Consider the following 15,501-nt stretch of genomic DNA (forward strand, 5'->3'; position numbering starts at 1 on the left):
AAGATTGAGACTGTGATATTATGTTTTACAGTAAAAAAAAATTGTATAATCTCTGAATAATATGTCTCTTAAACTTGAGTATATTACAACTTAATTTTTACTACTCAATATTCCACATATACTTTTGAAAAGTTAATACTTAAGATGGCTGTGCCATATAAGATCAACTAAAAGTCTACACTAAAGAACATTACCTGCATCAAGAAGTTTCATTATGTTCAATTAGCCAACATGTAGTACATCATTAGATTTTGTAGTGTTCAATGATTCATTAGTTGCATATAACACCCAGTGCTCAACATTTAATAGGAATCAAAAGTAGCTATTGTTATTTGCTTTAATTTAGATGCTTAAAATTTCTATCCAAATATGTTACTTTTAATTACTAGTTGAGGGAGAAAAGCATATGAATCTATGTCCCTCATTTAAATTATGAGAATTGAGAGATTTAAGAATTTAGTATCATCTTAAGTTAAACATATTCCCAAGCTCTATTTTTTCTCTAACAGTTGAGGATATACAATCAAAGGTCACGGTTGTATCCAACCCCCAAGTCTCCCAGTTTCCCTTCAAAACTCATTAAGAATTTATGAATGTTTTCTGAATCTGTGGTCAGGCCTTAGGTTAACAATTTCCATAAATATTATCTACTGTGTTTAAAAAAATCTTTATATTTAAATTGACCTTTTTAAGAGTTCAGGATTGTTTAAGGAATTTAGATATATGTTGAATACTTTTTGGTTGCTAAAAGTTATCATATTTCACCAGACAAATGTATCTGTTCATTTTAAATTTCCCTTTGTTTCCTTTTCCTAAATTTGGATTTATCACCAAATATGCCCCAAATTCCACTGGATTTATTAATTTCTAAGCTAGCATTGTTAAGAAACTAGTCAATGGCTCTTTGCAAATAGGAATAAATTAAGTCCATTTTTGGTCTTTGGCAACATGTGATTCTCTCCATAATAAGCACTAATGAATTATCCAGATACGATTCACTTTAACAGAAACCACATTGCCTGTCTCCTAAAAGCTTAGTCTAGTATTCCATGATTCTTGCTTCAATTTAAAGTCCACTGCTAAGTGTGAGTTTCTTTTCTGAAATTGTGCCTATAGATGAAAATTCATTAACTGGCTTCTGGCTTTTTTCTGATATGTTTTTAAATTCATCAAATGTTCAGATTTTAGAAATGTATTATAAAAATGTATTCTCATCATTATTTACTTAAAATGTATATCTGGAGGAGGTTTTGGGTGGATTAAACTTTGAATTGATGATAAATTGTTTTTTTTTTTTCTTACAGGATTTAATTGTGATGGGAGCCCCAGGATCGTCTTATTGGACTGGCTCTCTATTTGTCTACAATATAACTACAAATAAATACAAGGCTTTTTTAGACACAAATAATCAAGTAAAATTTGGAAGTTACTTAGGTACTGTAAAAATGGACAAACTCCAGTCATCTCAGTCTTACAGATACAAGTTTCCCTTATTTATGATTATTAGTCTCTTCAAAAGATCAAAATGGCCAGTAGCAGTTAAAGAGTTCAGAAACTATCGCTTTAAGGATATAATCTATGAAACGTAATATTTTACATATGTAATTACAATCATTAATATATAGTTAGACTAGAACTCTGGGTTTAGTTTACTCTCGTAAGCTTGTATCTTTATGTAGTCAACTTGTTATTGTAAGCGTTGCATCTGTTGAGTGCTTACCATATCCCAGCAACTTTTTGTGAGCACTCCACATGAATTAATTTAATCATGTATGAGTCAGTATAGTTTCTTAAAGGGCCAAGTGAAAGTCGGTGGGGCTGTCGACAGCATTCTAGACAATGGGTAACATTATGAAGCATACAGGTCTAAAAACAGCTCATTGACCTTCACCTCATAAGTTCTTAGAATATTTCCCAGAGTTTATTCTTATCTTTCTCCTTTCCCTCCTCTTCCTCCCCCTCCATTTCCTCCTCCTCTTGTGCAATAGGACACTTTATAGTCTGTATTTCTACAGAAACCCAAGATTTCCCTGGTACAATTCCTCTGTTACAGTAAAAGAGATGCTTTTCCTATAGCTTCTTAGAAAATACAGATTTGTTTAAGCCGCGTGCTTCGCATGTAAGCAGCCTATACCCAGAAATAATTACAATAAGAAAAAGCAGCGTTTTTCCCATTCATACAGTAAGAATTCATTTTCAGAGGGAATTCATTTATAATTCAACATTTACTTGTTTATGGTTGAGGGATATCTTGAAGTGTTGTAAGAAAGGTAATTAGGGGATGCCTCAGTCAGTTAAGCATCCAACTCTTGGTTTCGGCTCAGGTCATGATCTCAGGGTCCTGGGATCAAGCCCCACATTGGGCTCTGCACTCAGCGGGGAGTCTGTTTGGGGATTTCTCTCCCTCTCTCTCTGCCCCTCCCCCTGCTCATGGGCATGCTTTCTCTCCCTCTCTCAAATAAATCTTAAAAAAATAACTTAGTATTATGCCTTTTGTCATATAATAAAATATTTTACCTTTTGTGTCATCATACAGGTTTATTACAATAGAAGATTTCATGGCAAAAAAGTTGAAGTTTAGGAAGTTCTTTTACTTAAAGTTTAAAATGTTCTATTTTATTTTATTTTATTTTTTTATTTTATTTTATTTTTTTTTTTAGATTTTATTTATTTATTTGACAGGGAGAGAGAGGACAAGCAGGGGGAGCGGCAGAGGGAGAAGCAGGCTTCCTGCTGAGCCGGGAGCCCGATGTGGGGCTCGATCCCAGGACCCTGGGATCATGACCTGAGCCGAAGGCAGTCGCTTAACCGACTGAGCCACCCAGGCGCCCTAAAATGTTCTATTTTAGATACCTAAAATATTATGGTTGTAATCCTGGAGGCTAGCATGTCCTGGTACTACATAGAGACTAACCAAATGTAGAAGTGCTATCTTTAATTTCTAGTACTTGGAAATGTAAACCATGGGCCTAGTTTCATAATGCATACTAATGATTGCTTAAAGCATAGAATAAATGACCAGTTTTGAATATTGCTAAACTAAATATTCTTAAAACTGTTTAGTCATTTGGAGTTCAGTCTCAATTATTTCTATGAGTGGATTTGTGATGATACAGTTTACCCATCGCAAATGATGATTCTCCTACTTTTCTCCACTTTGTTTGAAGGATACTCAGTTGGAGCTGGTCATTTTCGGAGTCCACATACGACTGAAGTCGTTGGAGGAGCCCCTCAACATGAACAGATTGGTAAAGTAAGAATTACATTTTTACATTTATTTCCTCACCAAGTCTCAAAAACTTGGTGAGGAAATTGCATGAGAGGTGAAGGAAGAACTGCAAAGATGGTAAGAAGTGAAGGCTCGACACAATGAGCAGTGAACTGCATTTCGTGGTGAAAGTTGTATGGCTTTTAGATAAAATTTTATTAGAAAAGCTTTAAGGAGAAATTCTGTAAGTCAAATGAGGCTTTTCTTTCTTGTGAGTAAATTGTTCTTGAAATAAAATGATCTCAAGATGTCCAGGGAATGTATTTACTGGTTCACGAGTTTACAGATGATGGGATATTGAGACAGCTGCATGTTTTGGGGTAAGACCAGAAAGAAGATATTCTTTCTGGTTCTGGTTTTTGTTACGTTACTGTGTGGACATTACTAAACTTTTCTGAGCCTTACTTTGAAAAGTGAGGCAAACAACACTTGCTGTGCCCTCGGGGATCAATACCATCGTTCCTGAGAAGACAGTTTGGCAAGGAAGTCCTGTTAATGTGAATGTGCTTCACCTAAACCTCTTGAATCACTCTGAAAAGGAATTTCAAAAATCTTTGTGAGCGGTTACACGTTATGAAAATTGATGTTTTGATCCCCTGAAGATTTTTTTTTTTAATGTGCTAGCAGTCTGAGTTTTCCTAATTCCTTTCCCAATTGCAGGCATACATATTCAGCATCGATGCAAAAGAACTAAATATCTTACATGAAGTGAAAGGAAAAAAGGTAGTGTCTCCATCTTTGGTATCGCTGAGAGCTTTTGTGAATAACTGCTTTTTTTCCCTCGGTGACTGGATCTGGTTTTGTTTTCGGGCAGCTTGGCTCTTACTTTGGAGCCTCTGTGTGTGCTGTGGACCTCAATGCAGATGGCTTCTCAGACCTACTCGTGGGAGCTCCCATGCAGAGCATCATCCGGGAGGAAGGCAGAGTGTTCGTGTACATCAACTCTGGCTGGGTAAGTCCAACTGCTCACCAGCTAGAGGCTGTTGATGGGATTAAGATAGAAATTGAAGCTATTCTTATTCCAGAGTTCTGTATCTAGATCCTTAGGCTAATTTTACTGACGAAAGTAAAAACTCCGGTATGGTACTAAAGCTCTAAAAGTGGAACATGCTTGGAGAGGGGAAGCTGTTGATATTCCAGAAGCAGGAGATCAATTGTTCTGTTTTTTTCCTACTCACATCTTGTCCTTCAAGTGGTTGGAGTTCCTTTTAGTTTTATTATGATCCAAATCTAATTTGAAAGAATGATTTTTCTATATCCCTCAAAATGTGGATTTATTATTGGTTCTGTCGTGAATGTCTTTAATTAGAAATATTACCAGAAGGAGAAGATAAAGTATGAGATGCTTTTATTGATTTGGAAACAGTAGGAAACCATATGTTTTGATAAGATGTTAGTTTGCACAATATTTGTAGATGATATTCCTGAAAAGAGTATAAAATGGGCATAGCTCATTCCAAAGTGGATATAGTAGTTGTAGAAATAGGTAATTACCACTTACGGTTGAGTTTTAGATTATGGGGGATGTTGTGGAGTAGAAACTGACCACTTCACAATTCAATTTAAAGAGTTCTGCTGACCCTATCTTGCCAGTCTATCTTCTTGGCATTAAATCAAAACAAAGAACTGATAGGGCCTTAATGGGGTCTTCTTGGTCTGTTCCTTTGATTTAAGAGCAAGAAGGGATTTGTGAGAAAATTGGGTCCTTTCTTAAGGCACAGCATGTTTAGTCAGGATTCAACAAAGTAAAATCTGTTTCAAGAAGGTATTTGTAATCTTAATGGTTTTAGAGCATTTAATAAGTTCCTATATTAAGCATCAGACTAAACACTGTATGATTCAAAAGAGAAAATACTGTCTTATAAAGCTAAGAGATTTTCAAAGTTCCAGATATAGAGCAACAAAGTTATTTATGAACTGGGATTTCCATAGACTGTGTTTAAACTTAAATTTAGTAGTAAAGCAATACCATCTACAAAGTGATCATTCACATGTCCTTAATAGCAATATTAGGCTTTACTTTTTTCTTTTCTTTCTTTTTTTTTTTTTTTGTAAAGACCTTTCACATTTCCCTATCCATAAGTGGTCTTCTTATACCAGCTACATCCTCATTCTGCATACTTTTCCTTCTCTTTATAACTAAACTTTATGGGAACACTTTAAAAATTATCATATACACCTAAAATAAGGCGATATATGATCTTTTTTTCTCACTGATAATCCTAAGCAGTCCTAATAGGAAAGACAGATAAAAGTGTATCTCTTTTGTTTAAAGGGCAAGGAAGGAGCCCTACCCATTAGGCTGCCCTCTTGTTCTTCCCTCATGCCTCCCCTGAGGCACCACTGTTGAATACGAGGTAATTTCATAATTGATTTCAGCTTTTAACGCCTCTGACATAGGTGATTCTTTGTTCCCTTCTAACTTCGTATTTGTTAACTCTCTAAAATGGCACTCGCCACTACCTAGCATTATATTCCATATTTATTCATCTGGTTTGATATTGTCCTTCTGCTGGAGTATAGACACTGTGTGGAGAGGAATCCTCTGTCTTGTTTACTGCTGTTTCTTTTGGGTTTGAAAGAGTACTGGAGAAATGGGTGCTCAATAATTGTTTTTGAATGAACTCAAGAAAGAATGATACTTGAATGAATCTTGCTTCCACCTACTTCTGTTAAAATAACTCTCAGAGGTCCCCCAAGAACTCTTGGTCACCGTTCTCTGACTGGAGAATACTTGAAGAGTGATCACCACTTCGTGAAACCCTCTTCCTGGGAACTCCAGTGCCATTGGTCTGCACCTTCTCATCCTCCCGGGAGCCCTTTCTCCCTTCTCCTTAAATTAGGCATTTCCTTTGGAGCCTCGCGAGCTCTCTTGTCCCTTATTTCTTGATAAAATCATTTACTGTTCCTGGTGCCGGTGATTCTGTCTGTAGAGATGATTCATTAAAAAAAGTAAACATTTAGTGAGTATCTGAAATGGAACAAAAACTATGAAAACAGCTGAGAATAATCTTAATCCTGACCTCTAAGACCTCAGGTCCAGAAAAGACATAAACACGAGAGTAAAGAATTGAATACAACATGGTAAATAGCACATTAGTAGCATGTACAAAGCAGAAGCAGCAATTCACTTTGGTCTAGAAGGATTCACAGAGGAAGTATTTGAACAAGACAAGTTTAGGAGTTTTTTAGTTGGAAAATAAAAGGTGAAGGGTGTTTCACAATCACAAGCAGAAGAATTTGTGTGTGATTAGGGAATGTTGAATAGACTTGTTTAAGAAGAGGAAAGGATCCGGGCGCCTGGGTGGCTCAGTTGGTTAAGCGGCTGCCTTCGGCTCAGGTCATGATCCTGGAGTCCCGGGATCGAGTCCCGCATCGGGCTTCCTGCTCGGCAGGGAGCCTGCTTCTCCCTCTGACCCTCCCCCCTCTCATGTGCTCTCTGTCTCTCTCATTCTCTCTGTCTCAGATAGGTGGATAGGATCTTTAAAAAAAAAGAAGAGGAAAGGATCCGCTATGATGAATAGTGTGTAGATTTTTTTTTTTTCTTACTACATAAGAGTGACATGATCAGAGTTTGGAAAGAGGTCTGGTAGTTGTTATTATAATGATTCATTATTGCAACATTATTGAATGTCTTATTGTAATAACTCCTCTTCCAATTTAAGAGATAGCAGTTGACCTATTCATGTTTCATTGCTAAGGCTCCAAAGGCCAGCTTCAGGTATGCCGACTCCTCAACTCAGAAACCTTCAGTGGCTTCCTAGTCCTTAAATTGAGAGTAAATTTCCCTCAGTATTGAAAATACCACACCATAACATTTCAGTCTGGTTTGGTTTGGTTTGGTTTGGTTTTTGGTCTTCTTCATTATACATACTGTTTGTAATAGCCAAATTCTTTGGAATTTGTTCTGCTGATAATACTCTATATCAAAATTATGTCCACCCTTCAATAACCACCTTGAATATCATCTTTTATGAGATCTCACCTTGTTTTCACAATTAGATATGCTGTCCTTGCTTCTTGACAATACAAAGCAGTTTGTACTTCTGAGTCGTTTACATGTTTGTGCTAAGCCTTCCCTGTAACTAGGCTTCTTCAGGAAGGGGAGTGTGTCTTGTACACACACTGCCTTGTCCTCTTTTGCCTGTTCACTCTTTGTGTAGTGCATTGCCTTTAGTAGGAACTCAATAAATATTTGTTAGATTGAATTATCGAAATGATTTATTGGATTTTCAAAGCTAGGGATCATGAGTTTGACGATTTTTATGTCCTCTGAGCTCTAATCATACTATTATATGTGTTGACATACTTGATAAATATTTATTAAATTGAACTGAGATGTGTGTACTAAAGCTCAGTCTGTAGTTTGTCCAACTTGTTTGAAGCATTAGAAAAAAATCCATATCCAATTACAAAGGTAAATCATGTGTAAAGTTGTCAGGGAGTGTTATGATGACACCTTTTCTCCCCTTTTCTGTCTAGGGAGCAGTAATGAATGAAATGGAAACGGAGCTCATTGGAAGTGACAAATATGCTGCAAGATTTGGGGAATCTATAGTTAATCTTGGTGACATTGATAATGATGGCTTTGAAGGTAATTCAAAGTATCTAATTCAATACTTGATTTCTGCTTTGAAAATGGTACATGGAAGAGCATATGAGTGGAATTTTAGGTCATTTGCCTTTGTCTAGAAAATGGAGCCAGAATGTTATGCTAAGTGTATTTTTTTTTTTAGTGTTACATCTGACTTCTCCTCACTTGTCAGTTATTGATTAATTGATCAGACTCCTTAGACTGTACTATTTGATAATAAGTACAGTAAAGATACTGACAAGACGCAACAGAGGCTGGCTGCCAAGCTGGAGCAGGTTCCAGAAGACTCCTGTTGTGCTAGGCATTCATTATTCAGCTGTTGTACTGTGGAAGGATTTGGGGAAATGTGGGAGAGAGTCCTAAGCAGTGGTAAGGGGGCAACTGGCAGACCCAGCAATAGTGGCTATTTACCAACTGATATGGAAACCTCTCCAGAATGGAATAGGTGTCATTACGGAGTCTGTTGCCAGGGTGTCAGCCCTGCTGTTGAAGTACCTGTGTCTACCCGCCTTCCCTCTTAACATTGACTCTTTTCAATCTAAAGCTGAGGGGTAACTAAGTCTGGTAAAATTGTGCATAAAATGATGAATGGATTCGAGAGGAGTGTGCGTAATTTCTAGAGTTCAGCAAGTAAGTATTTGATGCTTTCAGGGCTCAGAATTGTCTTTCCTCTTGATATGGCCATTGGCGATTGGTATATGGTGATGTTAGGTTGCAATTTACTCAGATACTAGAAATAAGCGAGGGAGTACTCTTAAGTTTTCACTTGTTTAATTTCTGATGCGTAAAGACTTCATTCTACTTGAAATGTATAAAATACGTTTGTCTTCAAGAAGAAAGTGGGTTATTGAATATCCCTTTTGAATATATATAGAATATACATCGCATGTCGAATATATGAACCCTATTAAATGTCAGAGAGTGTAATTTGGTGTACAAATATTACCATTTCTAGAGTTTTTCTAGTTCTATTTTCTATTTCTGAGTTTAGGTTCTTTTTTAGATTCCACATCTTAGTGAGGTCATACAGTGTTAGCCTTTCTCTGACTTATTTCATTGAGCAAAATGCTATCTAGAACATACATGTTGTCACACATGGCAGGATAATTTCTTTTTTATGGCTGAATAGCATTTTTGTTTTGCCAATGAGTTAGCATTTTGTACGTTTTGGATATGAACAAGACCCTGAGGATTTGGAAGCAGGGTCAGTACTTCTTCCCTGAGGCCCTTTCCTCCATATCTGCCTGAGTGAGAAAGCAAGGCACCTGTGTTTTATTTTTCTTTATGTACTTCCCTATTTCTTTACCCCAACTCTATCTTACTTAATTTTATGGGAGTAAATGGATGAAGTTACTTTGTGTTCATGGCAGGATGTGTGAGATGGTGTAGAAAGGGAATGAAAATCTCACCTGTTCCTTTTCCCTCCACCGCCAGGCAGAGATGCAAATCAGAGTCAATGTCCTCTTACTATGCACACTTTTGTGGTGTTTTCCATAGCAGACCTAAGTTATTTTTGCATTCATCATATCCTTTCCCTTTTTTGTATTCAAAAAAGAAAAAATATGAATTTCCTGTGCACTTAGAAAAGCAAAGCAAGCCATTTGCTAAGGAGATAACCAGTTTGGCAACAGTCCAGCATAAAAATTGCATCAAAAGGATGAGGAAGTTAGGGAAGAGGTACACGAACAGACCTACATGACGAACATGCCTGGCAGGCAGCATTCAGGTTTCATCCGTAAAAGAGATTTGGCAAAAACCGCTTATTTTTAGTTGAGGTTTTTTCACCTTGAGCATTTTTATGTGACTGTTAGACTATATGTTTGAGTATTTTTTGAGCCAAGCCATAAGAAAGTTCTATAATTGTAAATTATAAGCTGTATTATTATTACTTTATGTGCCCCTGAAATAAATATTGATAGATTATCAAATCATGAATTGAACAGTTCTTTGACACAGAACAGGAGAAGTCTTCAGGGGAAGAAAACACTGGGTAGAGCCTGTAGAGTTAATGATTCCACAGAGCGTGGGAATGAGTGAGCATGGCCTCTGGAGCCAGAATGCAGTGTTTGTATCCCAGCTGCTTCACGTCCAAGCTCTGGGGCCTTGAGCAAGTTATACTCTGTGCCTCAGTTTCCTCATCAGAGTTGGGATCAAAAAGTATCTACTCGATATAGTTGTTTTTAGAGTTACATGAGTTAGTACGTGTGAAGCCCCTAGAGTGGTTCCCCATGTTGTAATAAGCATTATGTGTTAGCTGATGTTAAAATTATTGTGATTATACCAGTGATAATTATAGTTTACACTAACAATGAAATAAAATGTTCAGATGGAAAGTAGGAAACATTGTCAAATATGTCCGCGTTTGTTCTGTATGTTGTGTCCCAAATGGACTTGCACAGACATAAAAAAAAAAAAAATAATGTGTGTTTTCCTTCTAACTATAATGATTGCTAAAATTTTAGTATTTTCTATAAAAGATCCAAATATAATCCTAGAAAATAAGAGTTTGGACCTATATATAAGCTAGGAAAAGACTGAATGCAATCCACATGTCTTCTGCTTGGAATGACCTTGATCTGGGCCTTTTTATATTTCCTTTGAAAAGGCCCATTTGTATTGTTTCAAGATATGTGCCTTACATCACTACGGCTAGTAATTGTTACTGCAAGAATTTCCATGTATCAACACCTTTGTAGCCCAGACTTATGATCTTCACATCCTAGTTACTCAGGATGTAGCCATACTGGCTGAAGTCTAAACCGGCCTTGAAGAATGGCATCTGTAACTGGTCTTGTCTTCAGTGGCCACAGGACACTTCTCCCCACACTCCTTCCCTTACCTCCCTCTTCCTCTCCCCTCTCCCTCTCTCCCTTCCTGCTCCTTCCCCTTATGTTCCTGTGAGTATTTAGGCTGTATATATGGCTCCCGGTATTTCAAACTCACCGCCATTGTTCACGTGTGCAATGTTGCCCCTTTGTCACCTGCCATTACGCAGCCTGTTTCCTCTGTCTAAAGTGCCTTCACCCTGTGCTTCACCTGGCTGTCACCTGTCAATACGGAGTCTCAGCTTGGGGCTTCCTCTTCTATGCAAAGCCTTCCATCATTTCCCCCACCGTCTCGTATGTGGTATTTTTATTCTGGTTTTACCTCCCTTCTTCCCCACAAGAATAAAGTTCCTTTTCGTGGTACTGCCCTGTATGACCAGCACCTGGAAAATGCCCAGAATACAGTAGTTGTTCAGTAGTTGTCCACTGAATAAATCACTGAATGGGTACAGTTGTATATGAGAATTTAAAATACTTTGCACAGGTCAAGAGAGCAGCCTTACTATGTCTAAACTATAAATATAAGGTATGTCTATCACTTACTTCTTGGTATTAGAAATTGTACAGCATTTGGAGGACCTGGCTGACTTAGTTGGTTGTCATGCGACTCTTGATCTCGGGGTCGTAATTTCGAACCCCACGTTGGGTGTAGAGATTACTTAAAAATAAAATCTTGAAGAGGAACCTGGAGGTTCAGTTGGTAGACCATGTGACTCTTGATCTCAGGGTGGTGAGTTTGAGCCCCAAATTGGGCATGGAGGCTACTTAGAAAAAATTTTTTTAAAATTGTACTGCATTTGGCATAGAATTATATTTCAAGAAGGTTTTTATTCTCATTGAAACAGCAGTCAGAAATTACTATTGTAGTTTTTAAAGTTTTAAATCTGATAAATTAGTAAGTATTGACTATCATGAAAGCAAACTTTCTGTATTTTAGGTTTCTGTTGAAGTAATAAGAAAACATTACATATGAATAAACACATGAATATACCCAAATAAATAGACATAATACCTTGTAACACTAATGAAATGCTCTTGCAACTATAGAATGTTATTTTTCTCCTGTGCATTTTGTATTTATGGCTCTTAAGCAACCATGTCATTCATAGTTTGTTTTCTCTTGCTTATGTCAGTTGATTAACTATTTTTTCTCCTGGCATCATAATCTGACGTGAATCCCAAGTCATAAAAGTGATGCAGTCATTACTTTACAGAACAAATTCACTTTCCAAAATCTAGTTTGCATGTATGTATGTGTATAAATACAGATATCCTTAACAAATACCTTAATTGCTTTCACTGAAACAGGAATTTAGAAGTCCTTTTGCAAATAAAGTAAAACCCAGAGCTCAAAATAAAGAATCTTAGGGTTATAATACTCACAGATGATAATTTATGTGCTGGGGTCTGCTCTAAACACTTTACATGAGCTACATCCAATGCTGAGGGTGAGTTCTTCTCTTATGATCCCATGCTATAGGTGAGGGGCCCGAGACACGATGAAGTTAAGAAATGGGCCTGGCTGAGGGTCAGGCTTTGGTGGTTTGGCTGGAGAGCCCACATCCTTAACCATTGTGTTAGAGCGTGTCTCAGACCTCTTCACCCTGCTGCTTCGATGCACAGATGATTCTGCACAGTCCTGTACATTGTTATGATGATATTTATTTTGTGATACTTTTTTCTGTCTAGTGAGTAAAGTATTTGTTTTTTTTTGATAAGGAATTTTCTTATGTGATATGAATTAAGTATGAAAGTTAGTTTTCAGAGTTGCATTCTTTATACTAAGAATTTATTTATTTATTTTGCCACTGAAATTCTGGAATAGATGTCGCGATTGGAGCTCCACAAGAAGATGACTTGCGAGGTGCTATTTATATTTACAATGGCCGAGCAGATGGGATCTCATCAGTGTTCTCACAGGTAGACTACTACTCTGTTTTGGAAAGAAGCATTGATAATAAACGATTCCTGAAACTTCCGGTGTTAGTGTGGACTTATTTTTCTTAATTTGCTCTTTCAAGTATTTAATATCTATTTCACCCTTTTCTTGTGATAAGAGTAGGTGGTCTCATTTTGAAGGTTGTTAATAACTCTTTGAAATCATTTTTTTCCATAACTAAGAGTTTTGGTTCACATCCATTCTTGTTTGTTTGTTTGTTTGTTTTGATGTAGTGTTCCATGCATTCTCATTTGTTTTTAACCTACTGAAGATTTTCTTTGCGTTCCACAAATTTATGTTCTGAGATGGTATCTGTACTGTTTTGAATAAGCCCATGTGGCTTTGATTAACTGTGTCTTGCCTTGTGCCTAAAGCCCCATATTTCAGGGAGGTCACACTGGGAGAGCGAACACATGATACTCTGTTCCTTTCAGGCGCAGCTTCAGGATGGAAGCTTTTAATAAAGTTCCCTGATCTGACTTTACTTTTGTTTTTTGACAAATCAGGGTATTTCGGTGCATAGAAAACACTCCATACACATGCAGAGAAGTTTTTCTAAAGATACTTTTATGGAAATATTAGCTAATACTGTTATTTTTGGTGGAGCAAAATGGACAAATGGTTCTCCATATTTAACATGAGAAATCTATACTTGTCTAGTAAAAATTACTGATTTTCTTAGCATGGATAGCAGGCTGATATATGTAAATCAGCATCTGGATGTGAAATTAGACCTATAAAATAGGAAACACATGTCTGACTTCAATTGTCACATGCTAGGAAACAGTCTGGCTCAATAGGGTGGCTTTCATCATAAGCCTGAGGAGTAGGCTCCACTAAGTGATTATGCATGTCTCCTTTTCCAAACTACTTGTTTGGTTTTTCATGTTCATCTGGGAAATAAATACAGAGCCTGAAAGGAGACTGGGGAGAGGGAGTCAAGGCTGGTTAAGAAGATCTGTACTATATAATTTTCTCTTTGTGATTTTTTTTTTCTAGTCACGAAGTAATTTTTTTCTTCTAGTCACAAAGTAGATGTCACCTGCCCAATTCAAACTGGAAACTTTTGTTTCTCTTAGATGCATGTATTTGACTTAAATGCATTTTGTTAGAAAATGTGCCTGGGTATTGTAAGGCTCATTATTTAACTAAATCATTGCTTCTCTGAGATATCAGGTGTGCAAAAACTGCTTCCTACTCAACTTACTTATTTTTCAGAGAATTGAAGGACTTCAAATCAGTGAATCATTAAGTATGTTTGGACAGTCTATATCTGGACAAATTGATGCAGATAATAATGGTTATGTAGGTGAGTATAAAATCATATTTCATAAATTGAAATGAGCTCTATTGTGGATGTTGCTTTATTGCAAAGTACATAAAACTGGTATGGAAAAGTTCTAATCTACTGGTAATTTATTTCCTTCATTTTTAAAGCTCTTTTGAATTCAAGGATGGGTCAGAAATGATCAAATAATTCCTCAGCTTTACAGTGTTAGTTACTTGACATTTTATTCTTTGTTCTTGAAAAAATGAAAAGCACCTATGAAAATAAATCAAACATAAGATGCTGAAAAGAAAGACTTTTTTTTTGTACTTTGAGAGGAGATTCCTAGGTGAATGTTTGTAGTTAAAAATTTTAATATTTTTTTAGTAAGCTTATTTTTATATCCTATTTTTATCATAAAGTTTGCTTATAGTAAAGGGATGGATGTTATTACAGATGAATAGACTCAGACAAATGTGGAATGAATCCTCAGATGTAAGTATATCTTTTCTAATTAATTTTCTGTAAATGGTGTTTTGATACAGTCAAAAGGTGAAACATAGTGAAGTATTTATGGCTGAAAAATAATTCTCTTTGACTAATGATGTTCATTAATCTATTGTTTTTCATCCTCCAGATGTGGCAGTTGGTGCTTTTCGGTCTGATTCTGCTGTGTTGTTAAGGTAAGGTTGATGCATTTTACTGCTTAATGACAATTGGGCTTAATTGTAAATGATGGGAGGCAATTTTTAAAATCAGCATTGGTGGTGACCTCATAATGCGTTTTTTTTATTTTCTGAAATTTTATTGAACTTTAGGATACTCTTTCCACCTTACGTGGATATTATAATTAAACAAACCATCAAGCAAAGTCAATATTTTTAGCATTTAAAAGAAAATTTCTCTTGATTCATGCACAGAAATGTAATTGAGTGTATATGCACATAGTGTTAATAAAGCAATTTCATGAAGTTACTTGATGATGGCAACTGACAAAACAAATGCAGTTTTTTCTTAGGGAAAAAATAATTCTGCAGTTAATATTGCTAATTTTATTTCCTTTTTAGGACAAGACCTGTAGTGATTGTCAAAGCTTCCTTAAACCATCCTGAGTCAGTAAATAGAACAAATTTTGACTGTGTTGAAAATGGATTGCCTTCTGTGTGCATGGATCTAACACTCTGTTTCTCATACAAGGGCAAAGAGGTTCCAGGTTATATTGGTAAGGGTGCCCTTACAGAATTTACCCTGCCTGAGTGTGCACTCCACTCATTCATCTCGTGGTCCTCTTCTGAGCCCTCACTGTGTCTCACCTTAGAGGCCAAGACACTCGCTGCCTCATCTCTTGGGTTCTTGTGTTGTTCTTACCAACAAGAGGGGCACCATAGGAGGCTATCGTTGTCTAGAAGTTATGACAAGAAGAAAAGCGGGAGTATCACTTGCTATATTAGGGTGAGCTAAACTGAGCTTTAGCTTTAGTTTAGAATAGAAAGAACATTCTCACAGTTTCTCCTCCATTTAACTGGGCTCCTTCTATAGCTGAAGCTGGCTTAAGTTGGAAGTCCTGAGAGGGAGAAGAGTCTTTTCTTTATATTTTATCCTTTGAGT

At 36.6% G+C, this 15,501-nt stretch overlaps 1 protein-coding gene across 1 annotated transcript in view; it reads left to right on the forward strand.

Moving 5' to 3' along the window:
* ITGA4 (integrin subunit alpha 4) overlaps positions 1–15,501 on the forward strand; it is a 79,599-nt gene that overhangs the window by 20,158 nt on the left and 43,940 nt on the right. Inside the window, exons 6-14 of the mRNA XM_045868414.3 lie at positions 1,305–1,434; positions 3,168–3,253; positions 3,929–3,991; positions 4,083–4,220; positions 7,751–7,862; positions 12,513–12,607; positions 13,845–13,935; positions 14,531–14,576; positions 14,961–15,115. Of these exons, the coding sequence (XP_045724370.1) occupies positions 1,305–1,434; positions 3,168–3,253; positions 3,929–3,991; positions 4,083–4,220; positions 7,751–7,862; positions 12,513–12,607; positions 13,845–13,935; positions 14,531–14,576; positions 14,961–15,115 (916 nt within the window). The remainder of the gene's footprint in view (positions 1–1,304; positions 1,435–3,167; positions 3,254–3,928; positions 3,992–4,082; positions 4,221–7,750; positions 7,863–12,512; positions 12,608–13,844; positions 13,936–14,530; positions 14,577–14,960; positions 15,116–15,501) is intronic.

The sequence above is a fragment of the Mirounga angustirostris genome, unplaced genomic scaffold (genome assembly GCF_029215605.1).
Source record: "Mirounga angustirostris isolate CCGP_5_RB_7025 unplaced genomic scaffold, mMirAng1.0.hap1 SCAF_3, whole genome shotgun sequence".
NCBI classification, from domain to species: domain Eukaryota; kingdom Metazoa; phylum Chordata; class Mammalia; order Carnivora; family Phocidae; genus Mirounga; species Mirounga angustirostris.